The sequence below is a fragment of the Lepisma saccharinum genome, chromosome 17 (genome assembly GCF_977018435.1).
Source record: "Lepisma saccharinum chromosome 17, izLepSacc3.1, whole genome shotgun sequence".
NCBI classification, from domain to species: domain Eukaryota; kingdom Metazoa; phylum Arthropoda; class Insecta; order Zygentoma; family Lepismatidae; genus Lepisma; species Lepisma saccharinum.
This window is the reverse complement of record NC_139245.1, coordinates 41,577,461-41,603,788: the sequence shown is the minus strand read 5'-3', so window position 1 is coordinate 41,603,788 and position 26,328 is coordinate 41,577,461. Positions and strand designations below refer to the sequence as shown.

The following is a 26,328-nucleotide window of genomic DNA, read 5'->3' as shown; positions in this document are numbered from 1 at the left end:
TTCCTGCAAGAAAGTTAATTATTAACATCTAAAATAGACGTACAGTCAAACTGAATTGTTATGTATCATTCTCTAACACACTAACTCACAATAATAAATTACTTAAATTGTGAAACTTGCAAGTTATGCAGATACAAATTATGCAGACATTAATATTTTGAGTTTCAACAACTTTCCTGTTGTTGACAATCATCTTTTTCAGAATCGTAGTTTTAAAAGCATTGCTTATTCGTCCATCATGTTCCAACATAACCAAAATTAAAATCAAAAGCATAATTCAATTTACGACAGCATGTCCAGCAAATTTCTCATTTATTTAAATAATGGAACAGTTGTTTGTCTCAAGAGAAAGAATACAACCAACATGCTGCCACTTGCAATCAGCTTTAACTGAACAGTACCATTGCTGTTACAAGTGTGGAGAAGTTATTCCGCATTGGCATTTCACATAACGTTTTTACTGTGCAACATGCATTTCATGCAAATTTTGAGAAGAACCCACTTAGGGACAATTCCAACGATACCAACATCCCCTTTACAATTTTCACGACTCCCAGTTTATGGTCATTTTGGCTATAAATATGCTCTTCCTCCCGTGATGGAACATTTGGGATGAATACCTGCACAAATTTCAAAGGAAGTACCAAGAAGAAAATGTTGTTGCCTTGTGATCAAGGGGTCTTGGGTTTGATAACTGTGGAGACACATCGTGGTTTGGGTTCCATTTTGAATTGTAGGTCTAGCCTCGATTAGCCAATCTGTAGTCTTAAAACAAACACACAAGCCAAGAAGCAAACTAAATTTTTCTTTCGTTAATATCTCCCTTGTTTATTTTCAATTTTTTCGAGTATTCACACTTTGCATTAGCAATTGTGCTCATGAAGACATCAAAGATTGTGAATCAATATTTTCTTTATGTACAAAATTATTCTTTAACTTGAATATGTTATCTTCCCAATAAGGATAGAGAGAACCCTTTGAAACATCACAGCAGTAGCGGTCCCTCCATGGAACAGAGGGAACAGGCTGTTCCCTTCTACTTATCGGCCTTTTTAGCTATTTAAATTATCTATAATAACATAATAAGAACACTTCTCTGTTCCGAAATCAACACGCCGAAGAAAAACTTTCACCGTGACTGGACGTTTGTTTACTTCACCTACTCTCGTTGTCCCACCCTCTGGTGTCTGACGCCGAGTATTTCCGACCACGCACGAAGGTAAACGATCCTCATGTGCCACCTCCCACCACGGAAGCTGAACTCTCTAGCTGTTCCCTACGAGAGACATAGCGAATTAGTTTTCCTTCGAGTTTTTGCTATGTACTAAAGTTTAATTGCATCGTAGTGATAGTTTTGAGTGTAGTAAGTCTATAGTTTTCTAATCTCATTGCAAAATTGCGTCTGCCAGTCATAACGAACTGGAAAAATCTTCTACAGTCTAAGTGTCTGCTAAATGCCTAGGCTAAACGCTGTGAAATAGCTTACGAGGGAACAGCCCGCGTCCACCTGTTCCACCAGCCCCAAGACGCATGCAGTGACAGGACAAGAAAGCAAATGTTGTATGATCGACCGGTTGAAGACGAAAGCTTTTAGTTCATTGAACTTTACAGAAAAGACAGCAAACCAACACCTATCCTAACCGAATTAAAAACTAAAACTAAATCGTAACTGGATACTCTTCCAGTGGCAAATTATTGTTGTTCTTGTTTGTTCCCGAAAAGGGAGTTTGGATTTAACTCCCTTTAACAGTTCAGGTTACTCGGCCACCTTTATTGCATTGAGGATGTTTGAATTACAAGAATGCTTAAAAAAAAAAAAAATAATCCTCAAATAGCTATATGAATCAGGTTTTGACAAAACATTTTTTTTCTCTGATAACTCATAAATTGCTTTTATTAATTTTTTCTTTGTTGCACATCAACAATTTTGTTTTTAATGTTTTCTTTACATTATATCATATTTGCTTTAACATTGGTATTGTCATAATTTTAATGTGCTTCATGGATATCACTTCTGACAATTTGTAACATATGTATCGTATGTTTATTTGGTTCATTTCAACAAGGGTTGAATTTTACTTGGTCTACTGTATTATATTATGACAGGTATGGGAGGGGAGGGGGGGAAGTGCAGGTCACCTGTTCCCCTGCCTGATATAGCACCACACGCCACTGCATCACAGATTGATTTCTTACCATACTGTATTTGTGTGGTGGATTGTTTTTGTAAGGCATTTCACAAGAGGCTATGCTAGTATATGATCTTGAGTTAAGAGAACTGGGATGTGGCACAAATTTTGAGTAAATTAAACATAATCTGAATTTCTCCGTATAATATCACATGAACTTACCATTAAATGTGATTTTTTCATAAGACAACAAGTCGAAAATACAATCATAAATCTTCTTCTCTTCATCAATCTTCTGATCGATAGCCTGCAGGGCATCCATGACCTCTGCTCCAGTTTTCCTTGGATGAACGCACGAATTCTCATGCTCTGTCGCTTCATGGAAGGGTCCACGCCATGGGCATCCGATTCGGCTATATTTACAATTTGTGAGTCTGCAAATCCAATAAACATAAATGCAGAGTCATAAATATGTTTACTTAATACAAATCTACTACATAATATAGGCCCGGATAATCATGTACTAAAAAACAGCATATCATCATTGTATGAGAACCAGGAGAACATAACTCCTAAAATGTGGTTTTCAGTTTTGTTTAAATAAACTCCTGTAATAGTAAGGAACAACAAATGTATTTCAAATGTTCAAATATGAAACTTCTCCTGTTGTCGCACAACAGGGCATTGTATTAACTAAATAATCTTTCAGTTTCACACGAAGTAATGAGGCATATTTAAATTTGCACTCATCTTCTGGTGTTTCCAAGGCATCAGAATTATTGCCTCCACTTAGAAATTCTATTAATAGTTAAAACTGTATTGTACCCTGGGTTTTTTCTCCAAAACTGACGACATCTTTTTCCTCACTGCAACCCCAACTGATCCTTCCATACTTTCCAAAGAAGAGACTGAACAATTTCGAAGTTGTCTGTTCTGAGGCATACATTTTGTCGTATATATATTGATAAAGGAATTGGGAGCATAAAATTCAAGATCTCCATTCATCAAAATATTGTCCTGAAGCTTGACAGCTGAACGCTCATTCACTCCAACTTCCACCGGATGCAGAGCTGAGTGATGAGAAATTTCCACTTGATTCTGCAGAGTCAGCTAGGTAATGGCCCTTGCAAGTGCTGAATGCACCTCCAATGTAACTTTCCACCGAGGGAGCAGCTGAAGGTGCAAAGTTGACCACAAAGTTGAAAATTGGAATTATAAGAACTTCTGGAGATGGGGAATCAACACAAAACACCTTCGAAAAACTTGCAGAGATCATCGACGCTGCTTGACGGGAACACACCGAGAGATCGCAATACTACGAGGTGGCATCCAGTCTACTACACCGCACCAGTTCCGGTCAGACAGAGAGCCAAGAAACCAGCCTGAGTCCAGAGAATAATGCCCAATTCGATAAACTGCTGAATTTTCTGACATCTCCAGGATGCCAGCTTTCCCGCCAACCAGAGCAGCTGAGAGCCGAGAACACCGAGCAAGGGGTGAGTGACGTACAGCCTACTTGAACTCCTAATCTCCTTAATGTTTCACCACTCAGGGTAGGATGGTGGCCAGCAAGTTTTAAAACTCTATTCTTCATTTCACTGAGCTATGTCCGGGCGTGACTTGATCTCCGTGCCTAAGCCTGACGTCATGCTACAATATGTGTATTAAGGCTCGGCTGGACCTTCGGCTGACAGCAGGGCAGCTTTTTTCGAGTCTTCCTCTATATTGAAAAAAACGCTATGATATTCCGGAATCTGAAAAATTACATATGCTTAGAATTTCTTCTAGAACATTCACGTGAATCTTCATGTGGTTTGCTTTTGCTGTTGTCTAGATATTCTCAATAGTCTCGTTGCTACGTAAACCTATTAGGCTATTGATAATACCTAGACAATAGCGAAAGCAAATCACACGAAAATTCACATGAATGGTCTAGAAAGAATTCTACGAATGTCATTTTTCAGATTCTGGAATATCATAGTGTTTTTCTAAAATGGAGGAAAACTTGAAAACAGCTTCAGCCACAGGCCCAGCTCAGCGTTAAATATGAAATGTCAGGAAATGTGTAAATATATGTACTTATGAGTAAAATATGTACTTTAAAATGCATGTTTTTTTTAACTTAATTTGGTATGAAACAATTACATTTCGCTGATATGATCTAAAAATGTTAACAGAAAAAAATGTAATTAAATAATTATCTGGGCCCTATGAATTACATATGAATGATGAAATAACTACATCTGTGATGTAAAACAGGATCCAGGTAATGAAAGAATGTGAAAGGTGTACCAAAAACATGCCAGTAACTATCAATGAAATCAAAACATTGAAAAAAAATAATAAATAAATAAAGAAAATAATATATACCACAAGAGGAACAAAATGCAAAGAATATCAACAAGTCAACGGGCAAGTATTGACTGAGAGGGGAAGTTAGATGTACTCTTACCTCTCCTCGCAAAGTTGCTCTTCATGCCTCTCCAGAGAGTTACGAGGAAATTCCTTATTACAGAACTGGCACTCCGCAGGTAGCTCGCTCACTGCCTTCTCCACTGCCAAATTCCTTGATGATTGGGTTTTACTTATCTCTATCCGACAATTTGGACATGTGGCAATTTCATCCCGTAGCCTTGCATCTGCTAAGAGGTGTGTAAAGCATCCAGCACACATTAAGTGTCCATTTGTACACTGAAAGGACACAACAGCACATGAACATGGTTAAAATTCACCTCTTACAAATCTATTGGTGAATAAAAATGATATTTCACAAGATGTCTTCCAGTAAATACTATCATTTGTAAGAAATGTGCATGTACAAAAGACTTCTCACTGTACAGACAGGCCCGTAGCTAGTTGCCCCCCCCCCCCCTGTGAAAAATGCAGAACACATTCCTACCTAGAATTCGCACTAATCCTTACAATTATATCATGTGTTACTCTAGCAACATAACAAAGACACTTATTGATTTTGTGATTTATTAGGGTGTATATAGGCCTCCCCAATGGCACAGTGGTAGCGTCGTCACCTTGTAATCAAGGGGTCCCGGGTTCGATACCCGGTGGAGGCACATAGTGGTTCGGATCCCACTTTAAACTGTAGGTCCAGTCCCGATTAGCCTTACTGTGCATAAAGTGGACTTAAAACACCAAATCAATCAATCATTATTAGGGTGAATGGGATTCCCTATAATGTCGTATCAGGATTGGGGGGAAAATTCACTTCCAGATTCAAACTTCGGGAAATGATTTCGCAATTTTCAGTATCTAGAACAGTTGTGACATTTTAAGTAGTCTTATATTAAAGGTGCCTAATGTGTTTGGAAGTTTTTCTTGGATGTGTTGCTATGAACTTGGAACTGCTTAAATTTTTGTTTCCCAAGTCTACCTATTGGTAATAGTGATTCATATGGTAGAGAGAGGAGGGAGTGGATATTTGATTTTTGTTACTTTTCTTTGCTTTTCTGCCACGTAACTAATCGCAACAATGAGTGATGACGTGAAATTGATGCAGATACACTCATAAACAGTGCCGCAACCACAGGGGGCAGGGGGCATTGCCAATTTTTACACAATTCATCAAGTGTAGATAATATGCAACCATTATTATTTAATTAATTCGATTTTCCTTGCATAACACAACACAATGGTGTTGGATTCTCGTTAGATTCCTTTGTACGTAAAAATCTTGCCTACTGGAAACTAGAGGGAATCATTATGAAGCATGATTTATAAAGGGCTCCCTTAATCAGTTCTGCAGAGAGGTCCAAAGCTGTTGGTACATATTAATCGTCTTTTAACATTATCGACCTGTAAATATCAAGTAGATACAGTCCCTATTACCCTATTTATGTTAAACTTTATTTTCTTTAGCAATCTGGAAAGGTCATCATCGAAATATTGCTATTTGATGCTGCTCGAAGTTTTTTTTTTTTTTTTTTTGCGCAGTTTCAAGATATATCATCCCTTTTCTGTTACTTATCTCTTTTGGGGACGGGGCAAATGCCTCTGTGTACCCTGCTATATCTGCCAATGTGACACAATATATTTAAAATTTGCCCCCTCTAGGATTGACTTTGCCCCCCCTGCAAAGAATTCCTGGCTACGGGCCTGTGTACAGAAGTGAGTAATTACAACAGATTATTATAAATTGTTTATGTCTGATTAACAGATGAACTAATTAAAAGCATCATAATTTCTTTCTTCTAATTTATGGTTGTTACAAGCCAGTTAAAAATTTTCTTGGTGTAACATTTCCAGATTAGTCCATGTTCTCTCCCCTCCCAAAAAAAACAAATTAAGCTGCTGATGTATACATAAAAATATGTACTGCATATTTTATATGAAGTTCATACAGGCCAAGTTTATAATACATCAATCATCAGCATATATACAAATTAAATATATTTTATATAATTTGGGTATCCCCATGCAGAGTGGCAGCAGTCTAGTTGGTAGGGCATCTGACTGCCACACGGGGAAACCTGGGTTCAATTCCTGGGATGGGCGATTCCTTTATACATGGGAAAACAGCAAAAAATTAAGTTAAACAAAGAATCTGACCCACAACACTTGAAAACACTGTCGAGATCGACTTAGTTGATCAAAAGATTGCTCATTTTTCCAATTCCATTGCACCCACATAAGAATAACCATGTTAATTCCATATTACAATAAACAAGAACTAATATGAACATTTATTCCAACTAGTAGCTGTTTTAAGGTTGAGTTGGTTTTTAAGAGAGAGTTCTTCTTAGGTATTTATTAAGATAAATATGACTTCAGTAGTATGCATTAGAATTCAGAACAAATTCAGTTCAGTTCAAGAAAAATGAACTTCTAAATCACAGATTTTGTGTTGTCAAGAATTAAACTAGATTTTGTGGTGTCAAGAATTAAACTACCTATGCTTTGAGTCAATAAATGAATTTATAACATATTTATTCTACAATATATACAAAGTTACAATTGAAAACAATTCACCAATTGGAAATTATCTCGATTTTCCAATTGGTTTCAGTTGAGATTCTGATTGAAACCAATACATTTCGATAGCTATATTAGGCATCTGATAGAATCCGATTCATTCCAAATGAAACCAATTCAGGTTCAGCACGACGGATGGGCAAGCGTCCACACAAAAATTCGTCTGCCCACCCGATTGCCCACCTGAAGAAATTCAATGCGTAAGTGTTTAGGCAAATATAAATGCTTCAATAAGAAAAACTATATTCTTGTCTCGACTCTATGCACATTTTTCTTATGAATATCATCGATACTAGAAAGGCTCAAAAATTATTCTACAAAACGTTTCACTGTTTTTGGATTTACATTAGTTTACTGAGTAAGATAAGGAAAATCGTTAGAACGGCATTCCGGTTCGTGAATATCTGGAACCTTTCCGTTCCGTCTCAAAATATTTTTAAGTATTTCGCTAGATTTTCCTTTTCCGTGTGAAATAAATTTGTTACTACTCTTTAATAGTACGTAACTGTACGTTGTTGCCTCATTCTTTGTGCCTTGTGGTTCTATTTTTTTTTACACTTTTCTTTTTAATTATTATTATTTGTCGTGTCTGGTAGATTCGATTGTTCTCCCTCTCTCTGCTCCTGAAATTTTATAAAATTCCAGAAATTCAATTATTTAAAAAATATATTTACAAAACAGAGTCTGGTTTCCAGTAACATCATGCAACCATATCTGCTCAGCCAGAGGGTGCCGGGCAACTTGACATGTGCTCCCCCCTCCCCTGAAATGCAGAATTAACTTACTTGTTCGCAGATGGCCATCGATAGAAAAAAAAATCCCTCATCTCTTAGCTACACCATTTGTGGCAAACGTATACTCTGCCAACTGCCTACAGTTACAGTATCAATCCAGTAGAAAGTTTCAGTTGCTCAACCAGTCGACGCCTTATTGCTACACAATAAACAATCAAACTCGTTACCAATAGTATTAGTTTTACGTGTGATATTTAAAATTTAATTTTCCACCAAATATTTTCAAGAGGGCCCCAAGCCTTTTCATATTCAAATAAAGAGTTGAGATAAAGTTCCCATATTGCTCAAACCTGTTACGTGTTACTTCAAAGGGGCCCAAAAACTCAGTAGAAGGTGGGACCCAGGTGGCAATTATCCCTTTATACAAAAGGCCATTACACTCTCTTCTGTCTCACAAGGTATACAACGTACGAGCCTTTTTTGTACACATTTTTGAGGAAAAAGTGTTATCACTGAATATTATAATTAATTTACAGTATTGCAAAAGTAATATGTAGGCCTACTTTCAACAAATAACTTACCAATCTAACTAGAAAAGAATACACTTTAATATTCTTCATCATACATCGCAAGGAAGAAAGAAAGAAATCGTCTAACTCAGAACTGAGAAAATTTCCAGAAATGGAGGTAATAAAAAACTGAGTATCGGCGGATAACAAACATCATGTTTTTCAGACCTATTTTTAAAGGGAAAAAGTGCATCTTGCACACCGGCATATACAGTAAATGTTACCATCATATTTGGGGATTTGAAGTTCATTTTTCTTCCATATAGAAATTTTGTGGACATTTCTATCAAACCAGTAATTTTCCAGTGTGTTACTATTTTCTGATCTACAGTGCTTGAAGTGGAAATTCCTAGCTGTGAGAATGCTTGCTCGAGTTTTGGGATAGAAGGAAGAATCCTTGTGTGGATCAGCAAGGATGAAATAAAATGAGCTGGGCATGCCTAATACCTTTGAAGACTCTAATATTCTGTCTTATATCACCAAGTTTAACAGGTTCAAGTATATATAAGTCCATATTATGCTCATGATAGACTGATCGGAATTGAAACTGCAGTTTCAATTTCGAACCGAACCACTGTGCAATATGCCTGAAAAGGGGATTGAACCCGAGGCCCCTTCAGATAATACGTTTTTGTCTCTGTTTATACACTTTACTCATCGTCTTATAGTTCACTTTACCGTGGCAATGACAATGAGGGATATTATGACAAAGGCATACCATAATAACAATCTATTTCAGTCCTGGTCCCCTATCTTTGCAAAACAATACGATAATCTCTAGAAGATGGAAGTCAGCTTGGTTCCTGTTTACAGTACTATATCTTGTTTACATAATACAGTGAAAGTGTAGGTTACAATTGATTCTCGGTGAGGTGAGGTAACTTGGATCCGCCACTGGAAGCGACCCCTAGATATTTCCTTTGGGGGGGTCACCACGTGAATAAATATGCCACCATTCAACTCTGTACATGAGGTTTCCTGTTCGACGACGTCACGAAGAGATCTCTATCATAAATCCTGTTCGATTTATTAGTTTGATGCAAAGTTACAGATTTACCCTGCATATAGATATATTTTACATGATGCTTACTTTTTGACATTCTCTACTTTTCCAGAAATGTTTTTCTCTGCGATCCATTTCCGCTTGGTAGAGGGAAACAACAATCCTGCCGACGGCGCCAAAATATCTAGTTACGGGGCTCGTATACACATGATAATATTCTCGATAATTTATTTTCACCAAGGGGGCCCCAACATTTTACTTGCGCGGGGGGGGGGGGCACAGAAACTGTGCTACGCCACTGTTCTGACAGAATTATCCTCCTGCGCAAGATCTTTACAAATTCTGATTCTCTTTTTCTAGTCACATATTTTCCTTAATAAGCTGAGCAGATATATTGTTGACGAGCTGAAGAATAAATCCAATCCCTGTTCACACCAGGCCCGTAGCCAGGAATTCTTTGTAAGGGGGGGGGGGCAAAGTCATTCCTAGAGGGGGCAAATTTTTAATAGATTGTGTCGCATTGGCAGATATAGCAGGGTACACAGAGGCACTTGCCCCCTTCCCCAAAAGAGAGAAGTAACAGAATAGGTATGATATCTTGAAACTCCAACGAACAAAAAAAATTCGAGCAAGATCAAATAACCACATTCTGGAAAGACCTTTCCGGACTGCCAAAGAATATAAAGATAAAGTTTAACATAAATAGGCTAATCAGGACTGTATCTACTTGATATTTACAGGTCGATAATATTAATAGATGATTAATATGTACCCATAGCTTTGGGCCTCTCTGCAGAACTGATTAAGGGAGAGCCCTTCATAAATCGTGCTTCATAATGTTTCCCTCTAGTTTCCAGTATGCAAGATTTTTACGTACAAAGGAATCTAACGAGAATCCAACACCACCATTGCGTTGTGTTATGGAAGAAAAATCGAATTAATTAAATAATAATGGTTATATATTAATATTATCTACACTTTGATGAATTGTGTAAAAAATTATAATATATTTTTTGTACTTGCTAAAACATGGGTGTCTCAGTCCACCATGGATCCTATTTCCTTGCATCACTACAGACAATGTTTGCCTACTGGTTACGTTAACCATTTTCCAAAGTATTGTGTGAATTGAATTATATTATAGGTGAAATACATGTCTTTGACACCTGACAAACAAATAGGAATCCCTTGATTGATCAATGGTTTCTTGGATTACAGTGTCTTCATTAATATTTCATATTAAGTTTCAAAGAGAGAAATTGATTTAATAGGGCGCAAATAATTTTACGGGGCACCATGGCATTCTCCTTAACATTTTTTTTTCATATAGATCGTTTGGCTCCCAGGGCCAGCTCGTGCCGCCCCATAGCTATGGCTCTGAACTTGGACTATAAGAATTGTAGAGATTGCGAGCGATGCGAGCAAGAAAATTTTACGAAATTTGTTTTTATTTGAATAAAATTTGAAATCAAGCGGGCAATTGCCCCTCTGTGCCCCCTGAAAGTGCCCAGGGCCATCTGGAAGAAAAATGAAAGGAACACGTGAAAACTAATTCCATCTTGAGTATCCATTTGTCCTGCTATTCTTAGATTCTCCTAGTCTTGTTTTTTTTTTTTACTTCAATGTTTGCTTCCTCTAGAATGGACTTCCCTCCAAGGTCGGCGGGGACAATGCCCCTGCCCACCCTGTGTTGCAGCTCTGTTTGTGAGTGTGTCTTTATCAATTTCACGTCATCACTCATTGTTGTGATTAGCTAGAAGTGGCAGGAAAGCAACGCTAAGTAACAAAAATCAAATATCCACTCCCTATCTCTACCATATGAATCACTATTACCAAAAGGTAGCCTTGAGAAACAAAAATTTAAGCAGTTCGAAGTTCATAGCCACACATCCAAGAAAAAGATCCAAACACATTAGGCACCAAGACTACTCAAAATGTCACAACTGTTCTAGATATTGAAAGTTGCGAAATCATTTGCCGAAGTCTGAATCTGGAAGGGATCCCCCCTCCAATCCTGGTACGGCAGTATATGGAATCCAACACAACTTAATAAATCACTAAATCAATAACTGTCTTTTATATGTTGCTAGAACAATATAGGATATGATTGTAAAGATTAGTGAGAATTCCGGGTAGGAATGTGTTCTATATTTTTCACAGGAGGGGGGCAACCGCCCCCCTAGCTACGGGCCTGGATCACACGCAAAATAGCACTTGCACAAATTGATTCCTTTAATGAGCGTTATTAAGACAAAGTATTGAAGATGCGTGCACTGAATTAAGAAAAAAAAACGATTGGGCGAGCTGACTACCAATCACGATTTCCATCTGTTTAAATTTTAAAAAAGGAAGAAAATTCCAGAAGACACTTGTCCAATGTATTTTATATTATTTGATGTTCATCTAAATATTTTAATATCAACTATTATTCATTGTAATAGTACATCGTTAGTAGTTAATATCGTCGATATAGTATTCAACATTGGCGTACGCAGAATATTTTTTTCGGGAGGGGCTGGAATTGTAAATGTGGATGTAATACATAGCTTCGTTTGGGGAGGTTTATACACAATAAAATATTTCATATATTTGGAGTTTTCACTGTATTAAAATTGTACTTGAAGGCAGAAATGGTAATCGGGGGTCATTTTAAGGGGTGGCTGGCATCTGCATCTTTCTTTTCTACTTATCTACCGATTATTCACTTGAAAATTTTGATTTTCACAACATTTCGGGAGGGGCTGTAGTTATAGACAAAATTAAAGATACAACACCATGTTAACGAACCTTTCAGTTTCGTCAAGATTTCCATTTCGAGGACTCATGATCCAGTTAACATTCACTGTGGGGAATACAAAATCATACAAGATAAAACAAATATCTTAAAGCAACCAAACACGTAAATAAAAACAACTTCTTCGCGTAATTTCAATTTGATATGAATAGAACTTCGATCCATGACAAGGCTTCCATATCCTAGCATTTTGGGTAATGGATGTTTTATTTCCATAGTAAAACCAACTTCATATAAATATTGTGGGCAATATTTTTTTATGTATACTAATGTATATATTCTTGGCGAATTTGGGGTGGTGGGGGGGGGGGGGTGGCAGATAGTGCTTTGTTCCCCTAAAGTCTGCACGTATGGTGATAATTGTCTGTGAAAACCCCCGTGAGCAAAGTAAAAGGTCCATTCATTAACCCTCATCCAGGAAGCAGCAAAGGAAAAAACTACGCAATTCTAAATGTCGAATTTTGGCTATCCCAATCTAAACGCTAACATTACATTTTTTTAGTTTTTAAGTCCACTTTATGCATAATAAGGCTAATCGGGACTGAACCTACTGTTTAAATTGGAATCCGATCCACTGTGCGTCTCCACTGGGTATGCTAAAATTACATTTCGACTATTCTTGCTGCTAGACGGCTCCTCTTCATGTAGGACGAAACCTTGCCGCTCTCCTAGGGGCGGCGCTGGTTTCACACAATAAATACTTCATGTAACGTAATAACTTTCGCAGTCTCTTGCATTGGTAAAGAATTGCATCCAGATGTTTCATAATTTTCGCATGAATTAAACAATACAGCCCTACTGTCATTTGCCAAGTTCACCTAATAAAGTACGTTTTCATTTACGTATCCACGTATGTGAAGAATTTCTTCTTAACTTGAAGGGACAAGACAATATAACCACAATACAAAGCGAAGTACACAGTGAACAGTTCAAAGCATGGACAATGAGATACAATGAAAATTATACAAAGAATAAATAAGAAAACGTACACCAGCAAAAATAAAATGGGAAAGAAATACAGAGAAATCGGGAGAGAGAGAGAATGCATGTTTGTGAAACTCGTATTAGGCTACTTTATATCTGCCCACCATAAGTTACCAATTTGTGGATCCTGCCCACCCGGTCAAAATTTTCTGGCGCCGCCCCTGAACCAATTCAATCCAATCCTTTACCCCCATGCGGAGGTGGTAGAGGGAGTGAAACAAACAGAAAGAGAGAGGAGGAAAAGAAACCTACAGGGTCCCCCGTTCAGCCTTGAGCTCCTTGACGGCGAAACCCTTAACGGCCGCCAGGACTCCAACTCCCGTCAAATCCCGTGCGATATCTCCGCGATGAAAGCAGCTAGCTTCGAAATGATTTCAAGTTCTCAGAATTATAGTTACAATTACATTCGAAATAAGCACGTTAATTGTCACGGGGGATGTTGGAAATGTTGTCCTCGTGCATCCACTCGTTTTTGGCACGGTTTTACGAAATTTGAGGGGTGATCCCGGAGATTTGTTTTAAAATTTATGCAAACTAGATTCCCCTTTGCTTGTGCCCCAGCCCTCCCCCCCTCCCGTGTTGCTGTACGTATAACTTTCCTCCTTTGTTTTGCTGTCAAAAACTTTGACAGCGTTAAATATTACATTCCTATCGATGTGTACAGTTTTCCTCTTCATGATAATACAATCATTTGGCACTTTAATAAAGGTAACGACGTTGTGTTGAATAACGCTGCAAATTTTGGCAATGCAAGAGCACGATTACATGGTAAACACCTGATTGCATCGTCCACGCTCCCTCAGATTGCGTGTGGTTCAAAATTCAACAGTGGAGGGGGGATGTCTCTTCTTGGTCAAAATCCGGATGGAGAGATTGATTGACAAGAAGAAATAAGTACAAAAATCGAGAATCACGAAGAGAGACTAATTTTAACAGTATAGTTTGTCCAGGATTTTCGAAAGTGAAGGGGGGGGAGTACATATACTTCTTTCTTTAGCAGTCAGTCCTCATTTTGCCATCTTTTCCTGGTGGGCTAATTAAGCTTCCGTTGGCATTACTGTTTGTTTTTTCAGTTAACTAAGAACATAACTCAACAACTGTGTGTAGCCGATCGCATTGAGTGCATGAGGCACACGATCTTGCTACCCGATGTTCTAAGTTCGAGTCCTGGCCTAGATGTTCTTTGCCTCTGTTCCCAGCCCACTACTTGTCAATAACATCTAATTATCCTCAAAGTTGCGACTGGCGTAAAAAAAACAGAAAAGAATGAACACACCTGTTTGCATTTTTCAAACGTATGCGTCTTAAGCAAATATTAACAATGAACACTGTTGTGTTGTGCCGACCACCGTGGCAGAGTGGTTAGCACACCGTGGGGGTCCCGGATTCGAATCCCAGTCTGGGCATGGGTGTTCTTTGTGGGTGTCCCTTCATCAATTTCATCATATCCATCTCATCTTCGTAAATAGCCAAAAACGACAAGAAAAGCGAAGTAAAATAAACCGATCAATCAAGTGTGTTTGTGAAGGGAAGTTGATAAAATGAGTTATACTTCCACCTTACTGCCACGTAGAATGCTAGGACAACGTTAAAAATAACGATATATAACGATGGCTAACAAAAAAAAGTCATATACAGTAAAACTTCGTTAATCCGGACTAATGGGGGGAGGGGTAAGTTGACCAGTTTAACGAAAGGCCGGATTAACTGAAATAACCTGAAAGAACGGTAGAAAGTGCATTAAAACTCAGTTTATAGCAACAAAACACGTTTATTATGGTGTATAAATAGGCCTAAATACACTATACAGTACAGTACAAAGTCTGCGGAAACAGAATTTCATCAGTGGTTGACTGTCTTTTCTTTTGGAAGTTCTCTTGTTGACTTCTAGCCACATTTTAAAACCTTGCAATCTGCTTCTTTTTTCCTTTTGCCTGTCCGGATTAAGCGAAGTCCGGCTTATCGGGGTTTTACTGTATTCCTTTACGCTACTAGCGTTATGTCTTGTCTGTCTTTGTTAACACTTATGTCGCCAGTTTGAAACTTACAACCAGAACGACGAAGGATAAGCCTTAATTGTCTGTCAAGGTCAACAATTCTGGGGTAATAACATATGTTTTACGCATCTGGCATTACAACATGAACTTAATTACAGTCACTTTTCACATTGCGTTTTGCGCGTTTAGTATAACGACAAAGTAGCGTTAAGGACAAAAAGGCGTTTATGAAAAGAATTCAACGTCGACTTGTGCAAAATCCTGTTTACAGCTGATGCGTAGAATCAAGTTGCGTACATTGGCGATTTTGAGCATGGTGTGTGTTTCAAGGTCAAAATCATTTGAGTACGAAGTGCCATTGTTCCAGATGGATTTCGAAGAGAGTAAGAGTGGGGGAACAGGTATTACCATCTAGCTGCTGAAAACAGCATGGCCGCCGCTAGAGTTCACTGGGATCGGCACTGCCAACAAAAGTGTTACAATCTTCCGCATAACTTGCGCAGAAGAGCTTCGCCAACATGTAAACACTGGGCGGTGACAGCAAGTCTGGCCTTGTACGCAATACGCAGGGTGGGTGATTCATGAGATTTGCTCAAGCAGACTTCGATAGTAAATGAGAGGTAAACCGCGTGTTACAAAGAGGCAATTGCCAGGTTTACCTTTCCTACATACCCACAATACCTCCAATCCTTTCAGTTATATCAAACAGTGACCATTCTCACACACTACCCTCTCCACGAAACACAAGTACACAGTGGCGGCGATTGGGTTCCAAAAGTGGTGGGGGGGGGGCAAGGTGCCAAAACTTTGAGGGGCAAGGGCAGTTTATTTTCCCTTGGTATATAGTGCGGGCGCAAAAGTGACAAAAAGTAACTAACCTACTCACCGCACTCAAGTTTCCTTTACGGGAAAAAAAGCACCATATACAAGCAAAAAATACTTGCCAAATCACGTCACTGTGCGACTTATTCAGACATACCAAGTGTATATTCTCCCTGACAGTGGCGCAGGAACGTTTTTCATTTGGGGGGGGGGGGTACAAAATTCAGCCTCCCATAGTATATATATATATATATATATATATATATATATATATATATATATATATATATATATATATATATATATATTACTTCACAGTAATATATAGGTATAATTTTCCTAGGTCCATTTTCGATCAGCACACACGAATTTCTTCTTATTTTATGCAAAATTTGCACAAATAATTTTTATTTCTGTTTTTATTTAGATTTATGAACTAACTAACTAACTCTCTAGCCTTCTTAAACCCGAAGGTTCATGGCTGCAGCAACACAGGCCTTCCATCTGTCCCTATCTTGAGCAAGATCTATATACTCTTTTCCATCCCTACCGATTTCCCTTAGGTCCATCTCGACGTTGTCCCTCCATCTTCGTCTTGGCCTTCCTACAGGTCTCTTACCATCAGGTTTCCCAACAAGAATCCTGTAAACTCCTCTTTCCTCTCCCATTCGTGCCACATGGCCTGCCCACCTAAGTCTTCTTGATTTAATTATTCTAATAATGTCTGGACATGAATACAAATTATGTAGTTCTAAATTATGTAACCTTCTCCACTCACCTGTCTCCTCATCCCTTTTAGGTCCAAATATTTCCCTAAGGATCCTATTTTCAAATACTCTCAATTTATGTTCCTCTTTCAATGTAAGGGACCAAGTTTCACACCCATATAATACTACAGGCAAAATTACGGTTTTGTATATTTTAACTTTTAGTTTCTTAGATATTAAACGAGAAGACAAAAGTTTATGAAGAGAGAAGTAACATGCATTTCCTGAATTAAGCCTACTTTTTATTTCCTCTTTAATATAATTTTCATTTGTTAATATTACTCCTAAGTATTTGAATTTGGAAACTGGTTCAAACGAGTTGTTATCAATAATTAAATTTTGATTATTACCTAACACTTGTTTTCGGCCTGTAAGCATATATTTAGTTTTCTCTTTGTTAACTTCCAAACCTATCTCTTTAGCAGTTTTGAAAAATATTTCAGCATTATTCTTAATTGTATTCACATCATCCCCCAGTAAGTCTACATCATCTGCATATGCTAACAACTGAGTCACACCATTTAATTTTAGTCCTTCTTTAGTTTCGTTTACCTTCCTAACAGCATATTCTAAGGCAAAATTAAAGAGCAATGGAGATAATGCATCTCCTTGTTTTAACCCATCATGAATTGTAAATTTGTCAGACATATTAATACCCACACGAATTTTACTTTCTGTTTCACTGGTGCATATTTTTATCATACTAACAAGCTTCTTAGGTATTCCAAACTCTACTAATATATTATATAATTTATCTCTTTTGACCGAATCATATGCTTTTTTGAAATCAATGAATAGCTGATGGACATTTTGATTATATTCCCACTTTTTTTCAAGTGTCTGTCTGATGTGAAAAATTTGATCTGTAGTTGATCTGTTGCGTTTAAATCCACATTGATAATCACCTATAATTTCATTAGCATATGGCGTTAGTCTTGTTAAAAGAATGTTAGATAATATTTTATATGTTGTTGAGAGTAGAGAAATTCCACGGTAATTATTGCAGTTCATTTTATCACCTTTTTTAAACACAGGAACAATTATAGATTCTTTCCTCTGTTGAGGGATTTCTTCTTTATTCCATATTAAACAAATTAATTGATGAATTTGACATATTAATGAATTTCCACCATATTTAATTAACTCAGCTGGTATTAAATCAATGCCAGGTGCTTTGTTATTCTTTAGCCTTTTAATAGCATCTTTAACTTCAGTCAAGTTAGGTTCTGGAACTAAAGGTTCTGCTGTGTGCACTTCATTTACTTCTGATTTATCTCCTACATGAACATTTAAAAGGTAATTAAAGTAGTTCTTCCATCTATTTAGAATATCGCTTGGGTCAGCTAGAAAATCACCGTCTTTATCTTTTATCAAGTTTACTTTAGGTTGCCACCCCTTTCTAAACTCATTTACACCTTTATATAAATCTCGGATATTTTTATTTTTGCTGTTTGTTTCAATTTCGTTAATTTTGCTTTTCAAGTAATCTCTTTTTTTACTTCTAAACGTGCGGTTAACTTCTCGCTTTATTCTATTATAATTGTTTAGATTTGTATAATCAGAGTTATTTAACCACCTAAGTCTAGCCTGATTTTTTATTTCTATTAGATTATGACATTCATTATCAAACCATGGCTTACTTTTTCTCGGTTTATGGTATCCTATACTTTCTTTAGCTGCTGATTCTATTGCATTACGTATGTGCTCCCAATTCTTATTTACATCTGTTTCATTTATATTTTCATCATCATTTAAATCCTGCAAAACATCAAATCTATTTGACAGTTTAATTTGGTAATCTTTCTTAATTATTTCATCAGTAAACTTTCCTGTATCAAATTTTAGAACTTTTAGATTTTGTTGCTTATGATTTATCACTGAGAGTCTTTCTCTTAATTTAGCAATTACTAAATAATGGTCACTGGCACAGTCAGCACCTCTATGTGTACGAACGTCAATTATACTAGTATGCCTTCTCTTATCAATGAGAATATGATCTATCTGATTATGAGTTTTACCATCTGGAGAAGACCAGGTATATTTATGGATATCTTTATGTTTAAAAGTGGTACTTTTCACAATTAAATTCTTTGAGGTTGCAAAAGTAATCAATCTTATACCATTATCATTACTTAATTCATGAAGACTTTCTTTACCAATGGTGGGTTTAAATGTCTCTTCTTTGCCAATCTGTGCATTACAATCACCTAACAGAATTTTCATATCATACTGAGAAAATTTATCATTTAGATTTATGATTATTTTAAAAACAGATTTTAAGACCAGATAATAATTCCGAAACATATAAAGCTCTGGACCTTGTTCTGGGCTCATTTTGAATTTAATGGAACGGAAAATCAGGAGTTCGAAATTGCGAACAAAGATACATCTATTCATTTTAATGCAGGTTGCGATTTAAAGGGTGTGAGAAGGATTCCTATCCCCTCTCTCTTGAGCCATCCCAACCAGGAATCTCCCACCTACTGGATATAGAAACCATATTATTGAATACATCATACTTATAGAGTTCCACTTCAGTTTAATTCATTTGAATTTTAAAGTCATATGCCTACATACAGTATAAAACAATATCTTTAAAAATTCATGGCAAAGCATTTATTTGTAATATAATTAATTATCTGTACCTAATGATGCTCTTCAAGCAACAAAACCGGAATCCTTCATCTCAGAGCAAGCAAGGAAAACCATACGCTCAAAAGTTTATATCTTTCCAATCTTTGGTGGACAATATGAAGAGCCAGCCAAGGTTTCTTTTCGTATGTAGTGGCATCAAGTATAGATACATGCTTGTGTTTTAGGGTGACAAGTCAATTCCTCGTCCTCCGTGGCGGAGTGGTTAGCATAGCGTGCTACGATGAGAGAGTTCCCGGGTTTGAATCCCGGCCTGGGCATGGGTGTTATTTGTGAGTGTCCCTTCATCATGTCATCACTCATCCTCATCTTCGCGATTAGCCAAAAGTAGCAGAAATCCGAAGTAAAATAAACCAAATCAATCAATCAAACATTCCCATCTCACTCAAAGACCTTGTGAATCCAATCCAAAATCAACTGAATGTGAAAGCGGGTTCAATGCAATAGTTTTAAACCTACTTTTCCTTTCAATAAATAGACCCCCAGCGCATTATTTTCATGCAGAAAATTTGCAAGAAGTTGGATCAAGTCAGAATCACAGTGCCCTTGACAAGCCAACTGGCAAACCATAGAACCTGCAGTGATTCTCATTTCTCTCGTACATTCATCTGATTTTCTTACAGTTTGACTTTAGGGTTTAACTTAAAATGGCGTTATGTTTTTGTTTCATTCGATATCAAATTAGATTTTAAGTAATTAGTGTCTTAATTCTAAGTATATCTAATTAATAGGTAAAAATAAGTTCTCCTCCTCTGATAAAATTACAAATCGCACTCTGTTTTAATGACTAGGAAACATTTAATTTTAGGAATGATATTGCGATGAGATGAGTCGAAAATTATCACAACTCAACTGTGTGGTGAAGTCCTCCCTTTCTCGGTTTCGGATCAGGAGTTATTAAAACTTTCTCCAGATTCACTTCATGCTCAGATAGGCTAATCGGGACTGGATCTACAGTTTAAAGTGGAACCCTAAGCAATGTGCATGTGGGGACCCGTCAATTACAAGGCGAGATACCTCGTCCTGATTGATTGATTGATTTGCTTTATTTTACTTCGATTTTTGTGCCACTTTTGGCTAATTTTGCAAAGATGGGGATGAGTGATGATATGATGAAATTGATAAGTGGACACTCACAAACATCCATGCCCAGGCCGGGATTCGAACCCGGGAACATGACGTCTTAGCGCGATGTGCTAACCACTCCGCCACGGGGGTGGCATATCTCGCCCTGACCCACGAAATGTTTAGTATAAGCAACATGTACATTGTGTCACCACTCTCACAACGTACAATATGTAATTATTCTTAATAACGTTTGTCTGCTTTGCATCTTGTTTCGACACTGCGAACCTTCGAAATACGGAATTTTATCCTGAATAGATGAAATCTGGCAGCACAGACTCGTAATTGTCACTACTGGATTTACTTTGTAATTACAATTAAAAAATGCGGCTAATTTGAAAAATCAATCAGATATACACTTGATATGTCTGAATAAGACATAGTATTTTACGTTTATTTTAAGCAGTTTCTTCAAATATAATAACCAAAGTTTCCAACGAGATTTCTCTCGGACATCAAGTATTGCCTCGCTTGAAATTTGACAGCAGAGACTTTTCTTAGGGCCTCGCCGATAGAGCCTCGCTACCACTGGCACAGTGGTATCGTCGTCGCCTTGTAATCAAGGGATCACGGGTTCGATACCCGGGCGAGGCCCTAAGAGGTGTACATTGTACCCACTCAAGTTGGTCTGTCGTATTTAGTCTCGTTTGTGTTAGTATTTAGTTTCGAAAAATTCCATTTGAAAGATTGAAAAGAAAAGGTCAGTCATATACTCTTCTGATGAAGATTGTAACGAACCTGAGAGTTTAAGATTTTATATTTATAAGAAGTTACGATTTTTAAAATGTTTGTTATTTCAAATAATGTGCAAGTTGTCACAGATAATTATAGTTAGACTGATACAGTTGTAGTTGGAACTTTTATGTATGTTTATAAATACGTCAAAATCTGTTCGTGTTGACGTCACTTTCTAATCTCAGCCGAGGAAATGAACTAACCTGAATGTTTCTCACCTGACGACAGACTGAAAAACAGGTGAAGGTGAAGATCAATAAGAACTTGGAAACGGGGAGAATTGAAGTATAGTTTTTGGTTTTCGAGTTTTCTTCTTGCCGATAAGTTGAAAGTAAGCAATTAATTATGTTCTTTGACTTTCGTTATATGTGAGTGAATTGCCCAACGTTAGTATTGAATGTTCTAGTGTTTTACTGGTAAGTGATTATGAAATATACGCGTTTATAAAACTGCGTTTTAACTTTGAAAACAGTGTTGTGTTTCTTTTCTACCCAGCACGCCCTGATGATTTGCATATTCTCATGTTCCCGACTAAAGGAGTAGCGGACTAACTTTGTGATGACTGGTGTACAACCGGGGGACGTTGCATAGTTATTTTGGCACACCAACGCGGGGCTCGAGTGCATAGTTATTTTGGTACAATCGTGGGGGCTTGAGTGCAAAGTTATTTTAGCAATTAAAACGTGATACCCGATTTAGTGCATACTGAAAGTGTTCGGCCATAGAATTCACGAAGGTGATATTAAAAGTCCTTGGAATTCACGAAGGTAAAAGTGTGATAGTGAAGTGAAGGTATTAACTGGTAAGAGCCATAGACGGTGCAGTAGAATGGAGAAAGACGCGACAGGAATGAATCTGCGAAGCAGAGGAAGAACGACAATGGATGCAGAAATCAAGTTTGGATGCTGTGATGATCTCACCAACGACAGGGAATTCTTCCAGTGTTGCCAATGTTTGCAGAGGTTTCATAGTAGTTGTGATGGGCAGGAAGTAACGTTGGCATCAAATAAAGAGATGCGATGCAAATCATGCTTGTCATCACCAGAAACAGAACCAGAACCGAACGTTCCTACCAAACCCTCATCAGATCACTGGCTACTTGATTGGTTGATGAAAGATAAAGCAGAGCGAAACCAGAAAGAAAAGGAGGATGAAGACCGTAGACAGAAGGATGAGGAGCGTAGACAGAAGGAAAGGATAGAGGAGGAGAAACAGCGTAAGAAAGAGATGGCTCAGATAGAGAAAGTTCGAAAGAAGGAGATGATGGAGTTTAAGCTCATAGTTGAGTCTATAGAAGAAAAGAGAAGGAAAGAGAAAGAAGAGGAAGAAGAAAAGAGAAGGAAAGAGAAAGAGGAGGAAAAAGAAGAGGAAGAAGAAAAGAGAAGGAAAGAGAAAGAGGAAGAAGAGGAAAGGAGAAAGAAGGAAAAAGAAGAGGAAGAAGTTAAGAGAAGGAAAGAGAAAGAGGAGGAAGAGAGAAAGAGAAAAGAAGACTTAGATATTTTCCGTGCATTGATTGAAAACCAGGAAGAAAGGAGGATACAGGAAGATATAAAACAGAGTTACAGGCTCTATTCTCTCAACATAAACTTGAACAGGTAGAGAGCGTCAGAGGAGAGATAGAAAAGCTTAGTATTAAAGTCACTGAAAAGGTGAACGAAAGGGTAAAGGAAATTGTGGAAGAACAGCTAGAGTTCTTCACAGTTCGGCAAGGACGGATAGAGAAGGAACAGGATCAATTGAAGAAGAATATGGAAACCTGCCTTGAAATTGTCCAGTCTGGATGAGAATCCGAATGTGACCCTCCACAGGGAGTTCAAGAATTAAAGAGTTCTGTAGAGTCTATTAATGTAGCACTACAAACCTTTGGTGAACGAACAGAACTCATAGAAAATATAGTGCAAGGACAGAAAGTTGAAATAAAGGAAGCTGGAGAAAAGGTTAATTTTCTCCATGAGAAGGCTAAAAAGATGGAAGTATCTCTTCGCCAAGAAATTCAGGAACAGACAGTTACAATTATAAGTAGGGTCAGTGAACTGCAGGAAAAGATCCATAATTTACAGATTCGACCAGAAACCTCTTCCGATATAGTGCCTGATCCAATCCGAGGACTGAACCCAGAAGCTACTGCCTATGAACCTCCTGTTGTACTTCCAAACCCATTCTTCCCCGGTAATACCACAACTTCTGATAGATGCAAGAGGCCTAGAGAAAAGGATAGTAATGACAGTTTTTCTCCTCGACGCGGAAGAGAGTTTAAGATGCCCAGAATGGCTGATATCGCGAACATTCCGAAGTTTAAAGGCGATATCGAAGCTCAATCTGCCGAAAGATATCTGCGTGAATTAAATGTCAGTTTTGACTTAATGCAAGTGCCTGAGCACTATAGATTGGAATTATTACCTCGGGTTTTCACCGGCAAGGCTGAGCATTGGTTAGCTGGTAATATGGACAACCTTGTGAATTATGCTGATTTCTGCGCACGCTTTAAGGATGAATTTGCATCAGAAAAGGCAAAACAAAGACAACTAGCGGCTGTGAGGAACCGAAGGTATTCTCGCCTGGTCCACGACAACTTAGAAAGTTTGGCCTGGAATGTCTACGCAGCGTACAGAAACCTAGCTGACAATTTTAATGAGAGTGAAGTACTTAATTTGATCATTGGACAGTTGCCGTATCGCATTCGGAATCTTTGTCTGGCGCACGCTCCACGAAGTGTGGATGAATTGACACATTTCTTGAAGGACTTCGATATTTATGATGACCCTGATGCCTGGAAGAATAAAGAAGACTCTAAGAATAAAGATGCTGCAGGGAATAAAAGTTTTAAGATCCGGAATATCCAGATGGATTCAGAGAGTCGAGGAGGAAATTTCTCACGACCTCGAAGATTCAACAGAGGATTAGGCAGGAGAGGTTTCAACCAAGATCAAAACCAAAGACAGCGAAATTTCTACAGGCCTCGTCCAGAACAAGAGCAGAATTCTCCAGACAGATGGCGTTACGAAGAACGACGTAGCCGTAGTCCGCTCAGACGGTACTCTCCACCACGTAGAGGTGACAATTGTGGTTCCTTCTCACCAAGACATGACGTTGCCTCAGAGCGGGAAGAAGCAGTGAAGACTACCAGAGAGTTTCTGCACAACCAGCGATCTCAATCATGTCAAACAAACGTCGACCTATTCTAAGTGCTTCCTCTTCGTTTAGGCAAGTAAACTCGAAGGGACGAAAAATACAAGAATAATATGTAAATTCTTATTGCTGACCGAAAATGTATCTTCAGGCAGTCAAGTGCAAACAAATTCCGTATGTGAAACTGGTGTAATTTCCGGAAGACTCAAGAAGAGAGTGTTAGATGGTAGACAAGTAGAACTGGAAATCGGTGGTCTGAATCTTAGCACCAAAGTATTCATTTAAGAAGGTTTTGGTTCTGACTTCCTCTGGCGAATGCTTTTTCCTGCACCAGGCAGAAATAAGTATTAAGAAAAATGCAGTTGATGTGTTGTTTGTTATCACTCCTGATCAAATGAAGGAGGATTTTCCAGATATATAGTTAGTGCGGTACATCCGAAAGGTCCAAGATAAGGATAGAATCGGGATGTATAAATCCGTAGACCTCTCAGAGAAGGTTCATATAGTAAATATTTGGATTGATTCCTATAAGCAGGAGTTATTATATTGCTGGTGTGGAATTTTAAGGCATTATTCTAGAAGCACAGAAGCAAGAAGAGTGTTGAGTTTGAAGTGCTATGGAAAAGTACTGATTCAGTTCATTGCTTATCGAAACCTATACAGTTTTCTACAAAGTCTTTCTGGAGAAGAAAATAAATATATGGAATCAATCATTGCCTGAATTCACTGCTTATTGGCTGATTAACTATCCTGGATTACATTCTGTTTTGGATACTGTAAACTACGTCCCTTCTGAGCTCTTGTCAAATGAAGAGAAGCCAAGATTGAGTCATTCAATTGTCAATATAAACTATAATTCAATGTTCTTTATGTACTCAAAATTTTTTCAGAACTTGTAAATTACAATTTCTTCAAAAATTTTCCCCAGACGAGGGGCAATTGTAACGAACCTGAGAGTTTAAGATTTTATATTTATAAGAAGTTACGATTTTTAAAATGTTTGTTATTTCAAATAATGTGCAAGTTGTCACAGATAATTATAGTTAGACTGATACAGTTGTAGTTGGAACTTTTATGTATGTTTATAAATACGTCAAAATCTGTTCGTGTTGACGTCACTTTCTAATCTCAGCCGAGGAAATGAACTAACCTGAATGTTTCTCACCTGACGACAGACTGAGATTGAAAAACAGGTGAAGGTGAAGATCAATAAGAACTTGGAAACGGGGAGAATTGAAGTATAGTTTTTGGTTTTCGAGTTTTCTTCTTGCCGATAAGTTGAAAGTAAGCAATTAATTATGTTCTTTGACTTTCGTTATATGTGAGTGAATTGCCCAACGTTAGTATTGAATGTTCTAGTGTTTTACTGGTAAGTGATTATGAAATATACGCGTTTATAAAACTGCGTTTTAACTTTGAAAACAGTGTTGTGTTTCTTTTCTACCCAGCAAGCCCTGATGATTTGCATATTCTCATGTTCCCGACTAAAGGAGTAGCGGACTAACTTTGTGATGACTGGTGTACAACCGGGGGACGTTGCAAGATTTGTATCTTATCTTCGAATCGACGCGACCGTTACCTTATCTTCGAATCGACGCGACCGTTTCTTAAGAAATGTGTACCCCCTTACGCAAAAGTGCATTCCCTGAAGAGTGATTTTCTGAGAGTAGACTAATCTTTACCTGATTTCACTGTTCCACACACATTGTGAACAGTTTTCATTTCGTTAAAGAAGTTTCCAAGAACACAGGTCAATGAACTAAATCGTAGTAAGCACAATACAATGGTTTGAATTACTGAGGTAAGGAAGATAATGCTTATAAGTTATAAACAATTTAAACTTTTTCTGTTGAGCTAATCGCAAATAGGTTATTTAACAGTAGCATCTTGCGTCTGTCAAAT

General features: G+C 37.6%; 1 protein-coding gene across 2 annotated transcripts in view; it reads right to left on the bottom strand.

Moving 5' to 3' along the window:
• LOC146001696 (zinc finger TRAF-type-containing protein 1 homolog) overlaps positions 1–26,328 on the bottom strand; it is a 61,166-nt gene that overhangs the window by 12,275 nt on the left and 22,563 nt on the right. For both annotated transcript variants that reach the window (XR_014443594.1, XM_083139351.1), the window contains exons 2-3: positions 4,582–4,820; positions 2,352–2,563 (exon numbers count right to left, since the gene is read on the bottom strand). Coding sequence is in view for 1 of the 2 variants with exons in the window: in XM_083139351.1 (XP_082995477.1) it covers positions 2,352–2,563; positions 4,582–4,820 (451 nt within the window). In the remaining variant the exon portion in view is untranslated. The remainder of the gene's footprint in view (positions 1–2,351; positions 2,564–4,581; positions 4,821–26,328) is intronic.